This window comes from Urocitellus parryii, chromosome 3 (assembly GCF_045843805.1).
Source record: "Urocitellus parryii isolate mUroPar1 chromosome 3, mUroPar1.hap1, whole genome shotgun sequence".
Classification (NCBI taxonomy): domain Eukaryota; kingdom Metazoa; phylum Chordata; class Mammalia; order Rodentia; family Sciuridae; genus Urocitellus; species Urocitellus parryii.
In genome coordinates, this window is record NC_135533.1 from 40,050,470 (window position 1) to 40,076,232 (window position 25,763).

The window sequence follows — 25,763 nt, forward strand, 5'->3', positions numbered from 1 at the left end:
TACCTTAATAAAGAAATGGGAGCCTCCATATCATGAAATTTTCGACCTTCTTAATTATAAATCTCCATATGCATCTGTAAGTTTACCTGGAAGTTCTTTTCAGAGTAAATTTCCTGGCATTTTTTTTTAAGGGCATAGGGTGTCTTGGTATGAAGAGACTTCAAGAAGTTCAGGAAATGACAAGTGGCCACATGCCTTTTTTTAGAAGTGTATCAGTATACAAGTAGAACCAATAGTACCTAGGGGTTAAGCATTTTGATCACACAAGTACACCAACAATTTCCCTTGCAGAGTGTATAAATTCTTACACTTACAATGCTAACACTTGCATTGCTGTAAAAGCTGCCACCTTTATAACTTTCACTTTTAGCGCTACTGCACATTTGCAAGTGACAAACCAAGGAAAACACTGAACATTATGATATGCTCATGGGAGGAAAATCTGTTGTCTCTCAGAAATACTGTGGTAAATTCTTAGAAACTCTTTTTGGAAACAGAAACAATACAAAAGGCAAAAATATTATCTACCTTCCACCTTCCTCCCGAAGACCACACATGTAATAGACATTTAAAACACATTAGTGATGAAGATGTAATAAAATTTTAGTGTCTTAAAAGCGTGGTTTTCTTTTAAAGGTATTTGTTCTTAATTCTGGGAGAATTTATTTCTCTTAATTAACTCTGACCACTCCCCTTCAGTTGTAGAGAATATGTAGGGCAGTGGATTTCAAATCTAAGAAATAAGTGTAGATCTTTGAAAATCTCTTGAAAATGGAGATCTTTTGTCCACTGTGGACTATTGAGTTAAAATTTAGGCAGGTGGGATCTTTGAAAATGGAAATATTTAAAATTCTCTGGATAATTCTAATACCACTGGTCTACAGTATCATATGTATGAACCCAGAAATGCTCTTTTCTGGAACAGGAGAGAACCTCCCTGCAATAAAAAATACTGAACCTGATTGTCTTATTATTATACTGTATCATTTTCCCTCTCTGGTATTTAGTTTTCAAACTCATACAACAAAAAATGCTTTCCTATTGAAACCTTAGATGTCTTCCAGATTCAGCAGTCTTGGAATCTCAGCCCAGAGTTTGTTTTCTATATTTCCTTTTGTAAAGCAGTTTTTTGGGGGAAGGGGGTGCTGGGGATTGAACCCAGGAACACTTAATACTTAACTAACTTAGATAGCCACATCTGTAGCCCTTTTTAATATTTTTATTCAGGGATAAGATCTCACTAAGTTGTTTAGGGCTTCACTAAATTGCTGAATCTGACTTTGAACTTGTGATTATCCTTCCTCAGCTTCTAAGGCTCTGGGATTACAGGCTTGTCCACCATGCTTGGCTAAAGCAGATTTTTGAGATGTATCTCTCTGATAATTTTTTCAAGTTACTTTCCAACAATATTGTCAGAATTTTATTTTCACTTTCATGACTTATGTGAAATTGCCAGTAATGAACTTGCTCCCTTATTATTTTTTTTTAAATAAAATCTGTACCCTTCAGTATATATCTACTTAAAACATTGGCTCCCTTTGATAAGGAATTCAAACAAAAATTTAAAAACTCACTCTCTTCAAAGTTAGCTGTTTGCTGCAGTGGCCTTCACAATCTGATCTCGCCCACCACCTGCTTACATGTCACGTGAGCATGGCATCACTGTACTTGTGGTCCTCTAGCATTGGATCACAGTTGTCATGCAACTGATGTTCCCTTATCCTTTCTCACTCTTACCTTCTTCACCTTTGCATCCAGAAAACTTCTGTGCAGCTTTTAAATTTCTGTGGTCAACTGCTCTGTGAAGTTGCTCTGATACCCTCCCAACCCCACCAACAAACATATTCTGTGAAATTAATTGTTTATATACATAAACATAAAACATAAAAGTTTATATATATAAACAACGTTTATGTCTTTAAATATGCTTCTGTTTTGGTATGTGCCATGCTGAATCACAATTGGTACAATCTCCTTGAGGGCAAGGAGTGTATCTTACTCAGCATCACATTTCCAAGTATTTGGCACATTGTGGGGTTTGCATAAATACATGCAGTCCATAGACCCTATCAATACCTCTATTCTCCTAGGTTCCATTTGTGTTTCTTGAAGGTGCCTGATGAGGCAACTTAACCCAGATCATTGTCCAGTGTTTCCATCAGCTTTCCCTGATCCCATTTTACACTCTCCAGCCATTAAGACCTTCTATTCTGATAGCATCAGATTCCTCTGCCCTAAAATATGAAAATCCCCCACTCCTCAACTTCTCAACACAGCACAAAAGACTTTTCATGAACTGCCACTATGCACCATACACACCTGACACAATGTGGCCATGATTTAATTATTACTATTTTCCAGACATGCTCCCATTCATTGATTCACTCCTGAATATTTGTGGGATATTTGTTATGTGCTAGGCCCTTTGCAAGGCACCATGAACCTTATGAACTTTGATATCTACTTGCCTTTTTTTCCATTTTTGCCTTCAGTTTATAAGGCCATTCCCACCCCACTTGCTAAGCTACCCACGTTCTACATACTTCAAGGTCCCTACTCCCTATAGTCCTCTGACTCATCCTTTACAAGCACATATTTCCAGAACATATATCATACTTGTATTATTCCAAATGTACCAGTTACAAAGCTATCTTTGTAGACTAGACCATTTATTGTAGATATTGGACTACTTCTCTAGCTCATTCACAGATTCTTAATCCTTGGTGCTCAGAGGTTACATTTCATTCATGTTTATAACCTTACCTCCTAAAACAGTGCTTAACACATGGTATATGCTAAATAAACTCTTGCTAAAATTGAATGGAATTCTGCAAACTGAATTGTTCCCTTTATATAAGAATAATCCCATGTTGTCACTTCAATTCAAAGCAATGAAACAGTGTAAAAATATATTACCAACTTACCTGTTCCTGTAGAGACTTATAAACAGGAATTATTAGTCGACATGATTCAGGTCGTAGTATCTACATTGCAAATATGCCCACCCTCACGTTTATAATATTATATTTTATCTTTGTTTCAGTTAGGTAATCTGTTTTTTTTAATTTTTATTTTGTTTACTTATTTTTATATGGTACTAAAGATTGAACCCAGTGCCTCATATTTGTGAAGCAAGTACTATGCCACTGAGCCACCCAAGCCCTAGTCAATCTGTTGTTAACCTAACATTACTAATGATTTCTTTCCCTGCCTAGAGAGCATGTTTTTATTTTATCTATAATAGTATAAATGATTTTGAATAGTAAAAATTGATTTTTTAATTATTTTATTGAAATAGTTTATTCCCTAATTCTGCTTTCTGGATTATGAATTTTGTGCACACATGAAAATTTTATTCACAATAAGCCCCATAACTCTTATTTAGTCCATGTCTTTTGAACAAGACATACTGCTCTTTGCCCAGCCTCACTAAAGTACCAATGATACTCTTAATAGGAAACTAAGTAAGAAGTCGGCTTAATAAAATGATATTGGAACCTATAGGATTACAAGTGACGTGAGGTTTTCTCAAATATCAAGAAGCTACATATACTTTCCACATGATTTATTGGTATATACTTTTTATGAGTTAATTATATAAACTGCTTTAGCCATGTGAATTTTGTATATTTCTACTAACATATATTATCTAAATTTTCTATGGCATTTATCAGAGGATTCCTTTAGGAACATAGATTTATTTTTCTCATGAAACAGGAACTCCACAGCCAAGGCTGTCCAAAGATGATGGGTACAACCACTCAAGGATGTCACGAAGGAGCATGATTCCTTTTAGCTTCCTACTCTGCTCCTATGTGGCATATGTCTTTATGGTCATAAGATGAATGCCCCTCCTCCAGACATCATGTCATGTTCTGTGCAGAAAAAAAAAAATGGGGAAGTTCAAAGAGGCAAAATACAAATAAGCAGTTACTGTCTGAATCTGCCCCCTTTATTAACAAGCTTTTCCAGAAGCCTCACATGGGCTTGTTTCCAACTCCCTGGCCTGATCTTATTGCATGAATGCCCATCATTTGAACAGGATCTGTGAAGCTGGTAATGTTTGTTCAGGCTCTTTGTCCTACTGAAGAAAGTTGGAGTTCTGTTTGTAGAGAAAGGGAGGATGAATTTTCAGATAGGCAAGTAGCAATATCTACCCCTGACCATATACTAAATATCTTAATACCAATTCAAGGGGCCCTAGAGCTAGGTAAAAAGGGATTTTATGACTTGAGATCCTTTAAAGGCAAGAAATGTTGCCTTTTTCCTAGGAATATTTGAAAATAACCATATCTCCCTATATTAACGTGACTAAAATTCAGTGGGTTCTTAGGGGTTTGTTTGTTTGTTTGTTTGTTTGTTTTGGTACCTGGGATTGAACTCAGGGGCATGTGACCACTAAACCACATCCCAAGCCCTTTTTGGGGGGATTTTATTTAGAGACAGGGTCTCACTGAGTTGTTTTGCCCCTCGTTTTTGCTGAGGCTGGCTTTAAATTTTCAATCCTCCTGCCTCAACCTCCCAAGCCGCTGGGATTACAGGCATATGCCACCACACCAGTTTTATAGGGATTTATCCTAAGTTTTAATCTTTTAGTTATAATTAAAATGTTACTAAATATTCAGTGTATACTCAGTACTGGATAAAGCACAATACAATAGAACTTACGTAAAGACAATCCCTGTCTCCTGGAAATTACTGTTGAAGGTCGGCAGTACAGGTAGTCTACCTGATGGATATGGGTAGGCAGTGGAACAAACATTGGATACTTTAAATAAGTGAAAAATTGGCAATTCTTGCCAGTAGAAAGCAAGTATGTTTTGAAGGATGGTGGGAAAACAAGTCATAGAAGCTGAGGTTTAAACAAATAAGGATCAGAAATTTTTTTTAAAAAAATTTTTGCTATTATGACAATATGATTGATGTATGTACATTCCATGTATGTATTATATATCAAAATGCATTCTACTGTCATGTATGACTAAAAAATAAATAAATAAATAAAAAATTTTAAAAAATTTTGCTATTATGTATTAGGTTCTGATGTCACTGGAAAACTTAAGGAAGTTCTAACATTCCTCCCAACTGCAGTGAAGATCTGTATTATAATCAGCTACACTAGAAAGAGATACCTAGGAAAAGGCTTTACTTCCTCCCTCCCAGACCTCACTGCATAAGACAAGTTCCTGCTTAATTCTAGGATCCAGATACTTTGCAACCTGTGATCTGTCATTTGATTCCCACATACACCTCCAAATTGGTTGTTACTATTACTGCTTCCCTATAAAGAATCTGAGAATGAGAAAGTGTCAGGAAATTTCCAAAGGACCTAAGTTTAAATTCCAGTTGTTCTAGGTCTTTTTCCTATCACCCTATCTAGTGGTATATTTGAAATAAATGAAGTAGATCCTTAGGAATTATCCTTTCCAGGGAAGTCAGATCAAGAAGGGCAGAAATGTCTTCTGTGAAGGCTACCTTTCTGGTTAAAGGATGCCTCATCCTGGGTGAGGAAAAAATGGGAGGTCCATATGCCATGAGAGACCCTGCCCAACCAAACCAGGATTAATCCTGTGTGTGTCACAGATTTGGGTCTGAGGTACTCTAAATACATAATAATATTGAATAATCTCACCTCCAATAATAGGGATTTCACAATTTCCTGTAATTATCCAGAATGAAACAAAAATGAACTTAGTTTACCAAATTTTTAAACTTGTGGTCCATAGAATTAGTGCAATCAGATTTTGTCCTGGAGATAAAATAGTTTAATGAACTATTCTTTAGAGAATAATATAAATTTAGGGAAAAACTGTGGGCTAAATAACCACATTATTTTTATTCTCTAGTAAAAATGTTAATTTTTAAGAATTTGCCTATTTTTATCAGTCCTCACTATATGTGTTTTTCTTTTCTGTTTTGATATTCATATGCAGCAAGGCATTTTGCATCTCATTAGGCCAGGAAATTCCAGGTAGTTCTATGATGGGCTGGTGCAAGGTAATAGAGAGGAATGAGAAATATACCTGAAAGCTTATTTTTCTTCTGAAAAGGGTATCTGTCCCTTGTTCTCTTCTGTCCTCTCCTCTGCCCTCACTACTTCTTTGTTTGCTAATAGCAGAAGCCAAGCCCCAACCCCAAATCTGCCCACTGTTTACTCTGGCCTTCAGTCCTCATTCTATAGCCTCTTTTCAAAATACTACAACATTAAAATCAATCTGTGCAATATAGAAATACACATATACTTTGTTCATAAGATGGGTACTTTCTGATCCATGAATCCTGTGTCTTTGAGCATATCAACTTGTTGGAAGCGATGTGCACCACATTTTATGTTTTTGATGAAACACTGTAAATGGGTTAAGGCTAAAATGCATCCTGCCATCACTAAAGGGACAAAATAGCATTAATTCACTATGTCATGCCAGTATAAATTACTTTAAAAGAAACATCTGTTCTAGACGAATTGATAGTGAGGAACATTTCTTAAGAACGAAATTAGAAATAATTACTTAAGCAGTTGATGTGATTTTGTTAGTTGGCATTCCCATTGAATAACTTCCAACACTGACAGGCTGAACCAGAGGTAGCTAGTGTATTTTCTCTCCCCGCACCTTCTTGCTTGCCATTCTACTCAAATATATATTTATTTAATAAAGTAATAACCCTGAAGTAATATAGAAATAAATTGAAAAGCCTACTCTGTACAATTTCATGTGAAACAAATTATTATCAAGCTCCAGTAAAAAAAAAAAAAAAAAAAAAAAACACAAACTAAAAACAAAACAGCAGTATGATTTACAAAACTGGTTTACAGTATTTCCATGTATTTAGAATTCACATCCTCAATCAATCCATCAAAGAAACATGACTGCATGCCCTCAGTGTGTTAGACACTTTGCTAGGCAGACACAGGTACCATGGGGAATTCAAAGATGTTCCTATCCTTAGGGAGTTAACAATCTGGCTAGATAAAAATTCAGGATAATCACCATTCTTCTAAGCCATTTTAAACAAAACTCATAGTTTAAGGTTAAAAAAAACTACTTGACAGTTATGGCTTTTTAAAGTGTTCTATGGAATAAATTGGGTTTCTCTTTTCTGTGTTGAGTGAATCAGTCATCACTTACAGGCTGAGCAGAATAAGGTTTTCTTCATTTTTGTTCCTCCTGAGGCTTTATTTGTGGTCCTTTAAAATTTGTTTAGGTCTGAGTTCCAGAATTTAAGAGGGATATTGAAGTCTGGAAACAAATCTGAGGATAACAAATTTGATGATAGAGATGATTAAAGGGAAAAATGGGAGTCTATCACAGAAGGCGTTTTACCCATGTCAAAAAGGAGACAAAAAAAAGTGTAAAAGGTGTTTTAATGATTATTTTACATTAAAAAAAAATCACCATACGCTTTTATTTCTCTTCATTACTGAAACTAAGGCAGGAATATCAGGTGCTCTGTTTTAATGAAAAATTCAGAACTTTCATGCCAGTGGAGATTTTTTTAAAGAACATATTTTGTGAAAAATAACTAGTATTCTAAGTTCTATTTTTAATTTGCGGATTGCCTTATTTTTATTGGTTAGCAAAGTAATGTGTTCCTGCAAAAACAATTCAGGCCATACAGAAAAGTATGAAGAGTTGAAATTCTCCTGAATTCCACTGTCACAATGATCCTGCTAACACACATCCTGTATGGATACATCCTATATTTATGTTTTTACTCATGTGGCAACATCATGCTAGTCTCAACATTGATACAATTTTGTATTTTATAACTCATTTTAAACATGAGTCGTTTGTATACTGTAGCTTAGAGTTAGACCATAAAAGATCCTAAGCAAGTCTTAAGTGACTTGGTGGGGTTTCCTTAGTGCTATGATAAGGAGGTCACTCCTCAATATACAGGACAGTTGTTGGGGTTAAGTCTGACTCCAGTTCTTAATGACTGTTTTTTTTTTTTTTTTTTTTAAGAGAGAGTGAGAGAGGGGAGAGAGAGAGAGAGAGAGAGAGAGAGAGAGAGAGAGAGAGAGAGAGAGAGAGAGAGAATTTTTAATATTTATTTTTTAGTTCTCGGAGGACACAACATCTTTGTTGGTATGTGGTGCTGAGGATCGAACCCGGGCCGCACGCATGCCAGGCGAGCGCGCTACCGCTTGAGCCACATCTCCAGCCCCTCTTAATGACTGTTGAACCTTCTGGAGGGCAGTGGCGTTTGTAGCTGCATTTTTTTTTTTTTCCTGTCAACAAAGATTTGACTAAGTGTCTAGCACTAAAAAATATTATCCTAGTTACTTGTAGTAAAAAAAAAAAATGCCTTCTTGGTTACTTATATTTACAAAAAAACTAAACCTTCTTTATATGTTACATGCTAAAAGTTATAACTTAGACAATGAGTTATCTTTTTTTCTTTAGTAGTAAAACAAAAATAAACCAGATTATCTTAACATTTGGAAATTTTATGACTCATTTACTCAGGTTAAAATACTCTTGAGACTCTAACAATGAAATTTGTTGTTTTTTAGACTATTATATAATGTACATATTCATTACATATGAATATAGTTTTCATCCAATTATGTGCCACATGCCCCATGACATGCTAGCTTATCTGTTTAGAGTATTTTTCTGTATGCTTGATTATAAATGTAAGGTTTTTAACAAAGAAAAATAAAATAAGGAGTATTTAGAAATATAATTATATGGAGGTCAGAACTATGAAAATTGCTTTTCTCACAATCACTATAACTTAGCTTTATTACCTAAATTATATAGTAATAAAAATTATTTTCATACTCCTGAATCATTCGTCTTGATTCTTGGAAAGAAACCACAATGTATTTATCCAAATAGAAAATCATTCTTATATTTGTTACAATAATTTTTGAAATGTTGTCTTCCTAGCACATTTGAAACTACGAGTTGAAATATTTAACAATGAAATAAAAACAATAACAAAAAATCCTCAAAAATATTCTTTTAGGAAAAAGCATGATGTAATTTATTTGTTGTAAGTGACATTATTGTTTCAAATCAACATCTCTGTCATCTATGAGAAAGAATATAGAGATGAGTCAGAATACATTCCTTTGCCTTACTTAACACCCTTACAGATTGTGAGAACCTGGGTAAGTTAATTCTCCTCAGTTTTCTTTTATATATTGAGAGTTGCAAAATATGTAGATGAAATTAGAAATGCAAGTTACAGTTGACTTGTTCAGTATTTTATTCTTCTAATATCATGTGACCTGTTATAAAAACAAAATTCTGAATAAAAGACTGACCTAAGAATTAAACCATTTAATATTTGCATTGTCACAGGTCTGTAGAACATAAACAAGCAGTGGTTTTGTTTGTGGCTTCAATTCATTACTGTGCATGTCCTCATTCATTTTTCAGGAAATAAATAACATCTCTACAAAGCTCTAACTTCATTTCCTATTCATAATAGAAGATTAAAGGGAGAAAGTCTTGTTGACAGATTACATGGGTATCTTATATCCCACCATCTAGAATCTAGCTGAATGATTTAAGTAGGTGAACTAGAAGAATATATAAAAATAATCAACTGAACTGCTTTTTTTTTTTATGGCTCTGAGAATGTGTTTGAAGACACAAAAACAAGCTGGATTCTTTAAAAGATTAAAGTAAGCTTCCTCTTATTAAGTTTTGAAATACATTGGTTAAAATATAAATGGAATCCAGTTTTGGAAAGGAAAATATCCAAGAGATGTCACAGTTATCCAAGCTACAAACACATTTCCAGATCTGCAGAAATTGGCACTATTCTTCGTTAATGCATTTTTTTGTAGATTCTCTGGTTACATTCCTCATGGTAAATTTCCAGATATATTTATATTATTCTTTAAATTCTGTTTCTTTATGAATAAAATTCATTTTGTTTATAAAGAATATTTGGATAATAATTAGTACTATTAAAATCAATAACAGAATGCTAAAAATATGATAATATTGTTTAGTATTATGCTTATTTGTAATTAATATCACCCAAATAAACATTAGATATGGTTTCTACAAACATTTTACCATTCTTGGTTAAAATCTGGAAACATTTAAAAAATAAAATATCTTCAGAACATTAGATTCGTGCATTACTGTTTGGAACATACCCATTCAGATTAGTGTGATGTATTTGTCCTGCAGCTGCTTCAAATTAAGAACAGGTGTAGAAGACAGATTATGCAAATACTCATATTAATGTAATTGTCAAATTGGTGTGTTTACCATTGTGCTTTTAAAGAGTAGACTGTATTCCTATTTTAAATGTAAATTAGCTTCATTCTTGAGAGCAGCTATTGGGTAATATAACTTGGTCCTGGCTTAGAAATGAATAATTTCTAATAGAGTGTAACACAGTTCTAAAATTCAACAATTTCTTTCTCAGTAAACTCTTTCACATATAAAAAGTGGCAATTCTGTTTTATTTTTAGCACCTATGTAGCCATTTTGGATTTGTATATATTTTAGTTGATTCTGACATACTTTTTGTTTCATTTTTTTGTGGCATCTAATGATAACTATGATAGCTCTTGATCTCCTTCCTTCTTTTCTAATTCTGAATTCTTAGTTTCCCATCTTTGTTGATGTAATCTTTTAATAAATAAATTATTGGAGAAATTAAATTATACTTATTTTAATAATTTTGTCTCATAAAATCTAGTTGTTTTAATATTTAAAATGCTTGCTTGCTGATTTTTATATTTTAATCTGTGATTCATTACTGTTAGTTCATCCATATATTCTGAAGCATTTATCATTTTGTTCTTCTTTGTTAGCATATATTCAGCTTTCTCATTTCACAGAATAAGAAACTGAGGCTTACAGAGGTTAAATTGTATAATCTCAGTTCATGTAGCTGGCAGTTGGAGCTCAGCTGGGAATTCAAATCATTCTAATTCCAAATCCTAGACCTTTTATCCATTTATCATTGATAGTATACAATTTCCTAACTGCTAGTCAAAAAATATCTCAAAATTTTCATTTTTAGATTATGAGATCTAAGTTAGGAGGATGACAGGGTAATAAAGGTCAATACTACCTTTCCTTAGCTTCACTGTATGGAATCCAGGTGTAATGATCTATGGTTAAGATAGAGTCATGATTTTGAGGGAATGGATAGGAGACATATAGACACCCCCATTAGGTGGTTTGGGGTGATCTCCATCATCAATACCATTACAAGATTCTAATGTAATGACACTAACTCCCTTTATTCCCTTGTTTTTTTATACTCTACTATCCTCACCTGTTGGGCAACAAGGATGAGAAGCAATGGAACTTAGTAATGAAGTTAGATGTTTACCTTGCAATGTGTTCAATAATCGTTTGATGTGAAAGATAAAGCAAGGGGCTGTGATGAACCTGCCCTGGAGTTTTCTTGGCATCATGAGAGCTTTCATGTCACAGGCTAAGATTTTTTTTCTGTTGGAAAGAGCTATTTTTTAAATCATTGGTTCTCTACTGCCATAATTTCTCTCTGCCTCTCAAAAAAAGTGAAGAGGTTGACAGAGACCAAATCATAATTAGAGATGCCAACAACAAGTTAAGCTTCTGTATGTACAACTTTCAGTCTCTATTTCTCATTAAAGAGTCTGTCATTTACCATTATTGGCAAGAAAGGGAGCTGCCACTGAGACCAACAGCAGATGAAAAGTAGCTGATCCAAAGGCTGCCGCTGCTTCCCCTGCAGGGATCAGAAGAGGGACTGCCACATCTCCAGTCCCCCTCCTGCATTCCTAGGGGTGACCATGATCTGAATTGCTCCCCACTAGGGAGTAAAGTATACAGTATAAGAGATGCTGGTACTTTGTGAATTCAAAAAAATTAATAGCATGATACCTTTTTGTCTTGATATATAATAGATATAGCAGTAGATCTTCAAGCTTCATTCATTGAATCAAGTCCTTATCTGATAATACATTCCCATAGAAAAGATCACCAAAAGGCAATGATTGTAAAGGCCTGCCCCAGTCCTCAGTCTCCAAGAACAGCCAGGGTGAGTGCCTCTGTGAAATCTCCATGCCTGTGTAAGCAAAGCAAGGAGTGCTTCATTCTCTTCCTTCCACTCACTGGTATTTCTGATTTGGTTGGCAACAAATGCACTTCAGAAATACTTTGGATTTTGTTCTAGTTTGGTGCCTAATATATCTCTATGAGATTACCAGCTTGGCTTAGAATTCCACTAAGAAGTATCTTCATATGTTCTTTTTTGATTTTTAAAGGAAAAACCTCCAGAATAAGTTGAATTATACACAAAACATCCAATATATTACTATGCTGTTTTATTCTGCACATTAAAGTATTTTCACTTGTATTGTTTTGTGGTGATTTTCTTTTTTCAACTCCTCATTTTAATAGATAAACAAAGTTTTGCATTTAAGTAAAAAGTAGTTTTTGCTTTAAAAAATATACAATGCCTACCTTAAATCTTTGGACTCATACACTGTATTCATAAATTCTCAAGCAAAGAGTCAAGGTGAAAAATCCCAGGTTGATGTGGCTCACAGTATCTTGATTTAAAATATACAGAATATATACTTACTCAAAGATTGGAAGCACTTATAATATGTTATGCCAGCCATCCTGAAAGCCATTTCAATAGATTCTGTACCCTGGTATTTGTTTTAGAAATAATTGCATGCAAATGTGGTTTAACGTCTGTACTATGTCTCTTAATCCTAACCAGGCATTTTCCATTAGATGCAGTCTGAAAATCACATTAAGAAAAATATATCAGCTGTGAAATTATATTCTGAATGCCCCAAATTGCAAAGGAAGGGACAATATCCAGTTAAATTTACTTCAGTGTCCTCTTTTCTGAACCCCAAATTTTAAATATTTGTTTCACTTCCCTTTCTTGGTAACTTATAAACTGAGCTGAGATAATCTGTTTTCCAAATGTTCTTATTTAGTTCACAAAACTTTCTTGAAAATTAGTATATATTCTTATGTTATTATCTTACCAAGTGCTTGGTAGTACAAAATTTAAAATTTTATTTTTTGTCCCTCTAATAGACATACAATTCAAATTAAATTTTAGTACTCTCTGTTCTCAAAAGCAGAATTCTCCAAGAATTTTGATACTGAACTGACTTCATACCTTAATATATTTAATAATTTAAATTATTCCTTGGAATACTTAGGAGATTTGGGGAAGAATATTAAGGAATAAAACTTACGTAAGTCCATGGTAAAGCAACTGAACAAAAGAAAGGGGGAAGTGTGAAGGGAAACAGTTGTTTCTTGCCTCCTTGAAGATTTCTATGGATATCTGTGTCACTCTGCCCTGGGCACAGCTGCTTCTTCAGGATGACACTAACAGGACGTAAAATACCTCAGAAATGTTTTTATGTATTCAGCCGTTCAATTATCCCTAAAGATAAAAGGCAGGTGGTGCAAGTATTTAATAATGAGAAAGCAGAAGTGCAGAAAGGCCACTTTGCTGTACATGGAGTTCTTGAAGGCCTGACTTCTCTCTTCCTGTCTCCATCCCTGCCACTCTCCACTGGAACTCTTTCTCTGACCTTGCAGGACTCAGTAAGGGTCTCTGACTGCTTCAAGGAAACATACCTCCAGGCTTTCACATAGACTTCTAATTCTGTCCTGACATTCTCCACTCTACCCACCCCACCCCCATTTGTGTACTGCTTTTTTGTCCACTTCTTCTCACATGGCGTCAGAACAGCCTTTTTTGTTTCTCATCTGCTATACAAGTACTCCATCTCTATTCTAATACCCGAACATACATCTGTAAATTGTATTATACCCATCACTAGCAGTTTGTCCTCCCAATTTATCCATACATTCTTAGGGTTAGTGACTCCTCCTTGACTTTGAATCTCAGTTCTTCACCAAATGAAAGGTGATGTGTAGTACCCACAGAAACAAGATGGCAATAGATACACATGTCTATTTTATCTATTCAATAATTATTGTATATTTAAAATTTTTGTCTCCTACTCTCCAGATGTTTATAACAAGAATTTCAGCTTCCTATTTTTTAATTTGTTTTAATTAGTTACACATGACAGTACAATGATCTTGACATATCATACATTTGAATCAAATAGGGTATAATTTCTCTTTTTTCTGAGTGTACAGGTTGCAGGATCACGTATATATCATACAGTCACGTATATACATACAGCAATACTAGTGTCTATTTTATTTATTATATTTTTATATCTTATATTTATTTATTTATTTATTTGGAAGAGCTGAAAATATTCTCTTAAACAAAGCAAACACACATACAACAAATAAGCAAAAACACAATAGTACACCAGGGCTGTGCAAGAATATCTCATGCCAGAATTGTCTGTGGACGGCTCCCTTCACTCCCCTCCAGAATATAATCACTGCATCACTTGTGGCAGCACTAAGCACATCCTTTGTTTTCGCTGACTTTAGAAACAAGAAAGATACTTGATTACCATCCCTGGAGATTCCTGTTGTCTCTGTAGTTGGTGAACAGGTGTAGGTCTTTCCTCCCCCCAGATAAGCAGCCAGGGCAGCTGCCCCCTCCGTGAGTTCAGCCTTACCTGTGGAGATAGCCTGGCTCTCTGGGTGAGAGGTGTCCATGTCCTTTCTATTCTTGGCTCCTCTGCTGAGATTTCTAACAAGGGTGCCAATTAGTGCCAGTTATGATGGCAGCTTTCTGAAGTGAATAAGAAGGGATTGACTAAAAACAGGGTGAAAGATCTGACTCTGACACTGTTACATTCTGTAATCTTTGTTAATTCCTCAACAATTTTAAGATCCTTTTTAAAAATCTCATTTTAAAAATATTTTAAGTATGTCAATTTGTTTGATTAATATGCAAATACTTTAAAATCTGAAGTCCTCAAGATACCTCTGATGTCTGCATTGGGATCAAAGCTATCCCTATACTTTTTATTGTTGTTGTTTATCTAACCTTTTTTTTCTTAAAAAAGAAAACTATCTCTGTGTTTGTATATGATTGTGTATTTGTGTGTGTACATGTCTTTATATGGTACTTGGGATTGAACCCAAAGCTCTCTACCATGCATATATATCCACTGAACTCTTTATTTTTTTAAATTTGAGACAGGCTCTTGCTAAGTTGCCTCAAACTTAAAATCCTCCTGCTTCAGTCTTGGTAGTAGTTTAGATTACAGGTGTGTGCCGTAGTGCTAACAAAGTGATTTTCTTCTAAAAGAAATTTACAATCTATTGAATAAGCAAAAGTGATTGAGTAAATAATCTTAAATTATAACACAATTTAAAAATGTTAATGTCCATCAATAAAAATGTTAATTGTGCCAATGTTGATAATTTGTATTTAAACTGTTTTATTTTTGTCATTACATCCATACCAAGTTGTGTTTTTAGAGTCTGACTATTCAAGCTGACATTTTAAGTATTCATAAAACTGAGATTATATCATTCTGTGACTATATCACTTAAATTTGCAAACAGTGGCAGATCCTAACTTTCATGTTCATCTTCAGTCTATTCCATAAAAATGGATTGTAATAAAAAATTTGCTCCAAAACTCATTTTAAAAGCTGTTGCTTTATTCTAATTTGATTGAACTATATTAACAAATTGATTGAACTATATTAACGTCACCTAGTTAGTGTATTTGAGTTTCAAATCACAGAAGTGGACATATGACTTAAAAAAGTGGATACTATTCAAATCACAGAAATGGGCATATGACTTTTAAAAAGTGGATATTATTCAGTGGATACAGGGTTGTTTACAAAATACAAGGGAACATTAAACAAAAGCCTAGTCTCAGAAAGGACAGCAAGCAGAGCAGGAGTCCTGGAATCACAGACACTGGACTGGATGAGGAAATCTAGTTCCTTCAAGAGGGAGTCTGATTCTTTTGCCTTGTGTCACCCACTCACCCTCTAGAGAGTCCAGCAGTGTATATGTGATGAGGTGCAGGATGAGGATAGTCTCCAAAGGAAAGCATTGGTATCAAAGAGAGGAATAGAAAGTGAGTAGGTAAAATCCTCTGTTGTAACATTGAGCTGGTTTGCAGCAAGTCTGTAGTCTGATTTTGACATTTTTCCTCTTAAAAATTTTAATTTTTTTAACACCAAGGAAACTAAAAACAACAGAAAACTATAAGGAAATAGCTTAACATAACAAATGGGTGCGTGAAGATTCATGGCTTTATGAAATTCTACCTCCATCTATGAAATGTATCAATATAATTAAAATTTCAATTTAAATAAATACAGTATTAACTTTATATTTATTTGCATAATTACTTTCTTAAGTAAATAGTAATCAGTTTTGGAAATTTGGATTTTCATGTTAGCTTTTTTTTTTTTTTTAACCATTGAATGGTACCAGTTTGGTTTGTGACTTACAAAGCAAAAGAAAATATGCTGGTTTTAAAAGTGTGCACTGATCTGTGTAGAAAGTGAACATAAAATCTACAAACTTCCATGGAACCAGTTGGCCACAATATTAGCTTGGACCTGTTCTTTAAAGTCATTTTGAGTTGGTGAACCTAAGGAATCCCCATTCTGATAATAACTAGTCTTCTGTCTGGATTCCCACCCACTCGTTACTACCACTTCTACCACTTGGACATCTTACTGATCCAGTTGCATTCTCTGTTTGATGATGATATGAGACACACACACACTATTCTGTATCTCCCTCTCTGACCCTGCTACAGTACTTGCTCTTATGTTTTCCAAATTGTTGCTTTTCTTACTCCTGCTTCCAAGGAAGCTACTGAATTTTCCAGTGAAACTATTATGGCATTATGTAAAAATGTGGATGTGTAACCGATGTGATTCTGCAATCTTTGTAATGTTTTGAATAACCAGTAAAAAAAAAAAAAAAAAAAAAAGAAAAGAAAAATGGAAAACCACACTATCAGACCATGTTGACTGTGATTTGGGCTTAGCCTCCTTCACTATTTAGCAGTTTGTTTTGCTGGTCCCAAAACACCTTCCTCTACCTCTCCAGCTTTTACTGTGTCCTTGTAGCTTCTACCTCACAGTTTTCAGTTATTTGCCTCCTACTTGAAAATATAGAGGCCACCAGACAGGAACTCCCTCTGTCTTTCTTGTGTTTTCTTCTAAAACTGAGAAGAGAAGCATTCCTTTTCTTTTTTTTTTTTTAAGAGAGAGAGAATTTTTTAACTTTTATTTTTCAGTTTTCAGTGGACACACCATCTTTATTTTATTTTTATGTGATGCCGAGGATGGAACCCAGCACCCTGTGCATGCCAGGCGAGCATGTTACCACCTGAGCCACATCCCCAGCCCCAGAGAGGCATTTCTAATCATGCCCTTTTGCCTATCAATAGCATCTTCTCTACCTACCCCTGCCCACCTCTCTCAGTTTGTTGTCCTGTCAGCTGCACATTTGCATTTCTGTACTTCAAAGAGTCCAATCGTTAAAAACAAAAACACTCATGAAAAGAAGATCGCAAGTCCTTTTCCTTTGCTTCCTTACTAAACTTTGGACAACTTGTTTATACTTGAACTTCCATACTTCTTAAGTATATAGCTGTGGTTTTGATGTGAGGTGTCCTCCAAAAACTCACATGTGAGACAATTTCCTTTCAGTCACAGCAGCGAAAAAGCTGACTAAAACACATATTGGGGTTCCGTTTCTGGCCTTCCTAACCTTCCGGGATAGTTCTGTTGACTATCACTGACAAACTCAGAGAGTTGCATTCAATTCTTATCCTTCTGGGCCCTTTCAAAATATTTGAGCTTTTTGGTGATATTCCTCTGGCCATTCCTTTCTCTGTCCTTTGTTGGCTTTTCTCATCTCTGCCCATAATGTTTTCTGTCTAACCTATTTAGTGGTGCTAAACTCTGGCTGCACATTATCATTACTTGGGATGCTTATTTAAAAAAAAAAAAAAAAAATTCTCATCTCTCTGCTGATCCGGAGAGGCGGAGCCAGCCTCAGCACAAATAGAGCTCCCTGGGAATGCGGAGCCCCACTGCAAGCCTAGAACTATTGCTTCAGATGATCTTGCCCTCTGAAATTTTCTACTCACTGTAGCATCATCACCTTTTAAGTGGAGATTTGCAAGTCACCATATTGCCTCAGCTCCTGAACTTTAGGCCTGAGTACTCAATGGTCAGCTAGAAACAGCTACCTGGATGTCCCGCCCTCACCACTAATTTGGTATTTTCTAATGAAGTACATTCTCTCCCATTCCTTCCACATTTTCCCTGCATCCTTTAACCTAATAGGGTTATCAGTCCACTCTTACTGTCCCTTATTCTTCATGCCTCACTCAGTCACTCAGTTCTCAAATCCTCTAAAATTAGCCTTTTCTCATATTGAGTGTCCTCTCATTCCACCACTACTGCTTTGACTCATGCCATAAGTAACTGTCTGGGGAATCTGTAGGCTGACAGCCAGTAGCAGTCAGAACTCACATCTTCATGCTTTCCACTTAAGTCCGGCAAATCCCCTTTCAATCATGACATATCAGAAATCCACTGACTGATGGGCAGAACTCTTTGTGGTCCTGCTCCTTCCAGCTTTATCCCATGTCAGCCCTCCCCATCTCTTCCCTCTCCTACCATACCAGAGCCATCACATTTCTTGGGCGTTATCGTAAACCCCTTGGATTCTCCCTGTCTTCCTTATCACTTTGAAAACCAAATCTCAAGATAATTGATTTCTTCTCTAATCCCTTTTATATATTTGTGCAAGTACATCTTATTCTGAGAAGGCTATTTTAGATTTTTCTGAATTGCCAAAGGTTTTGAGGATGCAAAACCAAAAAACAAAACAACAACAACAACAAAAACCCAACCAAGCAAACAAAAAAAGCAGTCCCTGAAAATGGCACTTATTTTCTTGTATCCCAGTTTACAAGTCATTTTTCCCCATTCTCTGGAGGCAGAGACAATCTTTATTCCCTTTTATATCCACATGGCTAATATAGGTTATAGCACATAGTAGCTCTGGAAAAGGTTGGCTGACTGAAAAATAGACTAAAAGAATAAAATTTCCCCTGTCAAGCAAATATCCTGAATAAAGTACAAAATAAGAACAGAGATGCTATAAGATACAGTCGCCAAGATGCTTGTTAACTGCATATCCCTGGACCCTATCCCAGATATTCTGAATCTGAATTTCTAGGAATGTAACTCTGTATCTTCAGTCATAGAAGTTACTTATGGCATGAGTCAAAGCAGTAGTGGTGGAATGAGAGGACATTCAATATGAGAAAAGGCTAATTTTAGAGGATTTGAGAACTACCTGAGTGACTGAGTGAGGCATGAAGAATAAAGGAAAGTAAGAGTGGACTGATATCCCTAGTAGGTTAAAGGATGCAGGGAATGTAACTAGGAATGTAACTCTGTATCTTCAGTCATAGAAGTTTTGCCAGGTGGGGTGCATGCCTGTAATCCCAACAACTCTAGAAGCTGAGGAAGTAGGATGGCAAGTTCAAAGCCAGCCTCAGCAATTTACCAAGGCCTTAAGCATCTCAGTGAGACTCTGTCTCTAAATAAATTACATAAAATGGCTGCGGATGTAGCTTAGTGGTGAAGTGCCCCTGTGTTCAATCTCCTGTACCAAAAAAAAAAAAAAAAAATGTTTGCTTAAGTTTGAGAACCTGTACAATAGAATATATGCTGCACATTGGCCTTTACATAAAAACATACATACATATATAAATAAGTAAAAGCATGCCTTGTAACAAATAATTTCTACTGCCTGGACCTTATTTTCCTCCTCTGAAAATGATTCTTTAATAGCTGCATCATATTCTTCTCTGTCTTATAAAGGTTTTGGAGTCTGTCTGTGCCTCAGAACAAAGTAAGGCAAGACTAACTCCTTCAAAATGAAGAGTGACAATGCTTTGGATATGTGCCCATATTGATTTGGTTCTCTGGGGTACAGGGTCCCTGCTTCTTGTTGACTGACTCCAAACAATATACCAAACCATTCTGATCCACTTGGCTTATTAAATACTCACTGATGTTTTCCAGACATCAGTCTCTTTTGTTCACCTCCTCTGTCAGACCTAGGCAGTTTTAATGTTTTTCAGAGATGGGCTGGGGAAGGATGAAGTAGTGTGATTTTGCAAAGCCAACATGTGTCATCCTGTTATGACCCCAGGGCCATAATGTCTCTGGGGATGATATCCATCAGATATGATGAATAGTCTAAAACAGACAACCAAATCAACAAACAAAGCAGTTGGAGTGAAGAAAGGCCAATCAGCCATTTATTTTTGCTGCAGTTTAAAGTTTGATTTGTTTCATATCAATTTTTTCTTATTTTTTGTACCTTCAGAATGGAAGGTAATCTGCCATTCAGATAAAATTTTAAGACAAATATTTTAATCATTTGTGAAAGAAAAAATTGAGCACTCAGCCAACCAAAAAAGTGAATTATAACTTAAAAAACATTTTCATTGGCAAGGAAAGGTCAATATATAAAATTCCCATTGTTCAATAAAAATATACCTTTTTCAACTTTGCAATATATATTCTTTATTTTTTTTCTTATAATTCATTATGCTTTGCAACTGGAAGCAAACATACCCACCCTTGTGAGCTTCTTGATTTCTTCATTACCGTGGAAGTGGCTCTGATTTGGATTATGAAGTCTACTGTAGACGGAAAATTATTTAAGTACAGATACAATGTCTTGGGCATTTTTTTTTACAGCCTGTACAGTATGTTGTAATTTTTTTATATAGTAGGAATTCATTAATCTTTATTTGAAAAAAAAATAAATGCTGCCCTAAAGAAACAATGATAGATTATAAATATTAAGTAGATAACTAATAAATATTAAGCTAAGGGGTGACTGCACTATTCCAAGTACTTTACAGTTCTGTGTATTTAATAATTCTATGATGGTGTTGTTTGTCATTCCCCTTGTAAAGAGATTGGCCAAGAGAAGCTAAGTATCTTGGTCAAGGTCATACCACTAGTAAGCATTGAGTCAAGAACTGAACCCCGACAGACTGTCTCCAGAGTCAATATTCTTATTTTCAACACTGCATGGCTTACTCTTTATTGTTTTAACAGAAAATCAAAATGATCCATCTTTAAATGAAAAATAGATTCCTTCTGAAGTTAATGTTGAAAGCCTATTTCAGTACATTGCCCTGGCCTTCTCACTATTAAAAGGTTCTTTGGTGCTTATTTGAAACAGATGCAAACACTTAAAACATCTATTTGCATTGTGTTTCCCTGTGATTTGCTGGACCATGTCAGGTTGCCTTCAGGAGACTCATTTCTAAGTGACTGACTTCATTCCTCTTGCTGCTCCTTTACAAACCTGCAGCTTCGTGGGTCTGTTAAAGCTGGTTGGTCAGAGGTTTATTAGCATCTTGTGCCAACATTCTGTCTCTGTCTGTTTTAGAAAGATTTAGGTAGTTATGAGAAGAAACTGGGTGGGTTTTTCAAAGCACAATTTTTTTTAACCAAACCTGTTGGCAAGACACAATGACAGGCTAATGGTTGTGCAAAGTTTATTTTCACGTACTTCTAACTCCAGGAATTATTCATTGGGAATTACTTAAAAGCCTTCGCCTTCCAAATGTGCTGCTTTTCTTCTAAGTTATTGTTCTTCAGAAAACTTAAGATTCAGTTGAACTTCCTTTTTCACTATTTTGGTTTTTTACTCTTTGTTTTTATTGCTTGCTCAACTCTTGTGATTGTTTAACTGTTGTATCTATAATTTTTCATGCAAAATGATAAGGACAGGAAAATGCCACCATGAGCCCACGGTATGGGCAGGTCTATGTCTCTCGTCCCTAAGGGTAGATTAATGACAATATCATTTTAATGTGCTTTATTTCTCTTTCTAGTAATAAGAATGATTTGGCATGAGTGTTTTGGTTAATCACAGTTTCTGATTAATAAAAATAAGACTTGTCACGGGGTTTTGGAGAATCAAAAAATAATGAAAATATACTTTGCACCAATCAAAACATAATATAATCTGTTTTTTGATGATTCAGAATGTCCTTCAGAATCTTGCTTCTTGTGATGGTTATCACCATGTTCATCGGTTAAAATTATATTTGGGAAATGTTTGAGGAAACAATTAAAGAAGATATGTTTGGATTATACTTAGATTTACTGAAATTATGTTTCTGAGTCATTTGAGCTAAGAATAGGGAGCGTTCTCTCTCACAGTGAAGCCTTAGGCTATTCTATTCCAGAGCTCCAAAACTGTAGAAGAAAGCTAGAGAAAAACCTCCTGACTATAATGAAATCCTTCTGGTACTTTGGCACCTATATCCTTTAAATGGTAATTATACCCTCTAATTTTATCATATGTTTTGTGTATCTTTATCATTGTACGTTATCTTGAAATCTGGTCATGTACTACTCCAGGGGTGAGACTGACTCTCCCTGTATCTTCCCTTCTCACCTATTACAAAGGCAAATATCAGTATCTCAACACGTTTTCATTTCTGAGACACAGATTATAATATTGTTTTTAATTTGGATGCTCTTACAAGAGTTTAGAGTGATGTGGCTTATTTTATAGAACTTAATTTTCAACATCCAGTATAAATAGTGTGAGTGGCTTATTTTCCTGTGACAGTCACTTATTTTGGGGTTTTATGTTGATGAGTGTCAATCCGAGGCATGTTGTTGTTGTTGTTTCTGTTTATTGTGTGACATGGAGTAACATTTCATTTCTGAGGATGCTTATGACCTTGTTAAATAGCAGTCCAAAATTTGTGTAGCTTGTTTTGATTTTAACCAAAGTTACAGCTGCCTAGCTGTAAAGCAGTCAGTTTCTCTTATTATGACTAGTTCTTCAACTTGTACTGTTTTAAATTGCCTGCAATTAGCATATTTCAACCTTATTTTTAGGTTTAAATTGCAGTGTGAGAGTGTACTCTCCTCTTAGCTAATTAGTGCTATCAAGGAACAGTAGGTTACCTCATTAGTACCATGTGCATTTAATTAAAGAAGAGAAAATTGGAGTTAACCTCATAGTTAATATTTTCACAGAGTGCTACAATGCCAACACCTTCAATTGGAGTCACACCCCTGTGTATCTAATTATGCACTGGTGCCAAATAAGGTTAGCAAGGGTACTACAAGGCTGTTGACAAAATAATTTAGATGAAAATGTGTTTGTTGGATTCTGACAGTAAAATATAACTTGAACATTTCCCCCCAGTCCCTATCTGCCAGCATCAGGTGACATACTTCTTCACAAGAAAGAGAAGGAAGGGGATATTTTGGAAGCCATTTTTCCTGTCTGAATTAATGTTGCTCTTATCTTGAAGAAAACGGCATATAGTCATGTAAAGCATATACAATCCGTTTCTTAAACAGAGCCCCTGAACTTCAGAGATGTATTTGAAAAGAATTATTTATAAGATGTAATATTTACATGTATCAAACCACTACAAATACTCCCTGACACCCGTACCACGTCCCCCCTTGCTTTTCTTCTGTTCTGGTATAGTTATAATTTCCCTTGTGTATCTTGTGAATGGGGATCATCCTTTCATATCATACATGAAGTCTAAGGATGTGTTGTCACATGATCTATTCAAATGCAGTGTAATCCTTTTGCCCTTCAGACAAAATCTTTGAAATGTCTAATGCTACTTAGGTAAAAAATGACATTCCATGTCATTTATCAATAAATAATCACTTTTCTTTTACAGATAAAAATGCAAACTATACATTTGAGTATATAGAGTAGTTCTCAATGCAAATGGCAAAATTCAACAGGTTTTAACAGATATTATGGAGTAGAGCTCTATAGTCTTAAGTCTATTTAAATGGCAAAAATTGTGATACAATAATGCAAAGCCCAGATAATTTACTCAAAGAAATTATTGGGATTGTTCTCAAATTTCATGGCAAGGAAGGTTTGCATTCATTGGTATTGGTTATAATTGACTAAAAGTCAGAGGATAGCTTTTTCAAAATTATATGGAGATAATTAAGTTTTAATAACAAATAGCATCCGATACTCTAAAATCACAGTGCCATTTAAATCTATAGGAGTATTTATGAGTATTGGCTATAATTTCAATTTAGAAGTGGGAACTGAGTTTCCTAAAGCAGCATCACAATAGATAATCAGTGAATTTGGGGGTCCTTGGTTAATTCATTATGATTCAACTAGTAAACTTCACATTGTCAAATGATTTCTATTTTTAAAATCTGTGCTAGTATTAACTGTGAGGAAAAGATGGGCTAGTCTTTCTTATGTTGATCTACCATGAGAATAATTCCCAAAAATGATTTTTAAAAATGATAATGTACATTATTAGCATAAGCCTTAAGACTGAAAATTAAAAAAAAATAAATTAAGAAGCCAACTCCTGATTCTCTTTGTTTAATCTAGGAATTGCTTCCAGAAACAAAATTATGTGTCTGTGGCCACTCTTCTGGTGATGGGCATCCTCACAACACATTTGCAGTAAGTTATATTGGGCAACTAGAAATTCAGCTACTAAACACAAGGCCATGGACCCAATCCCATTAAACATAATCTCTGATTTTCTATAGTCAGTCCCTTCTATGGGTGCATATATAATCAAGAGATGGCTAATGTTAAGATACAGATGTAATTAATTGGTTTTCTGTTACTTCTTGTGTTCTCATTTCAATTATGTTTCATCAAATATACACTTCACAGTTTCTGTGAGTTGATGACATTAAAGTTCACCTTAATTATATAAAGTCTGTAGCACTGACACACTTTTCTTGAACTTTTAAGAATAATTTGATGAAAGTACTGAGATGCATAAAATAAATGAGTACAGATTATAATTGATCCAGTAGATATTTTAAGAAAGAGTTGTTGTTCCTTACTCTGCAAGTTGCATATACATATGCCAGTGTGTGTGTGTGTGTGTGTATTCTGCCACTAGAATGAATCTTGTCTCTTTGAACTATAATATTCGATGAAAATTGCTTTTGTGACCCAATTTATATACCTGTTAGCCTTGGAAATGAACAATAATCCTAAAGTGTTCATTCAAGAATTTTTAAATAGAGCAACTTCAGGCTTCTATTTGTCATGAATACTGCCTATATTCACAAGAAATCTCTAAATATATGTACTCATATATCTTAGCATATAGAATATTTAATTTATTTTCATATGAGTTAATGTACTTATTTTGCTTCAAGAAAATAGAGGACTCCTGAATTTACTCTTTCAAAATTTATATTTTACTACCCTATGCATAATGTTTCTTAATTGTAATTGATAGAATACGAAATAATTGAGTCTTCTAAACAAGTGTTCTTCAGAAATGGAAAAAAATATCTAATTCCATAGTTTCAAAAAAGATATTTCTTCATTAAAAGTAGTATCAGATTGATGTGGCATGTAACTACTTGTGGAAAATATGAAACTTTTAAAACAGCAGTGATTGTAGAGAATTGGTAGTAAATTTTGTATGTGGCAGTTATGTTATGATCTGAAATCATCTGGTTTGGGGTCTTACTCATTTTAATCCTCAAGTGTTTAGCCCTCCTGAGCTTTCTTTGTAATAATATTTGAAAACAATGGCAAAAATAAAAAAAAAATTGTGATGAGTTTTGTTAAATTGATGTAACTAAATTTATATGAAAAGCTAAAACAATCTAAATTTCTAAGTATTCTTTAATTTAAAGGAAGATAAATTTAAGATACTTCAAACATAATTATATACTTAAACTTAATAAAGAAGATTAATCAAAAAATACACTTTAAAAATAGTACATTAAAAATGGGATAGTACTCCTAATTGGTAACAGTTTTCCTAAAAGAATTCCAATGGAAAATTTGTTTTTA

The 25,763-nt window shown here is 34.6% G+C and overlaps 1 protein-coding gene across 1 annotated transcript in view; it reads left to right on the top strand.

Annotated features, from left to right (window-relative positions):
- The window catches only part of Foxp2 (forkhead box P2), a 544,876-nt gene that overhangs the window by 401,652 nt on the left and 117,461 nt on the right, over positions 1–25,763 (top strand). The window contains exon 6 of the mRNA XM_026408891.2: positions 24,324–24,398. Coding sequence (XP_026264676.1) covers positions 24,324–24,398 — 75 coding nt within the window. The remainder of the gene's footprint in view (positions 1–24,323; positions 24,399–25,763) is intronic.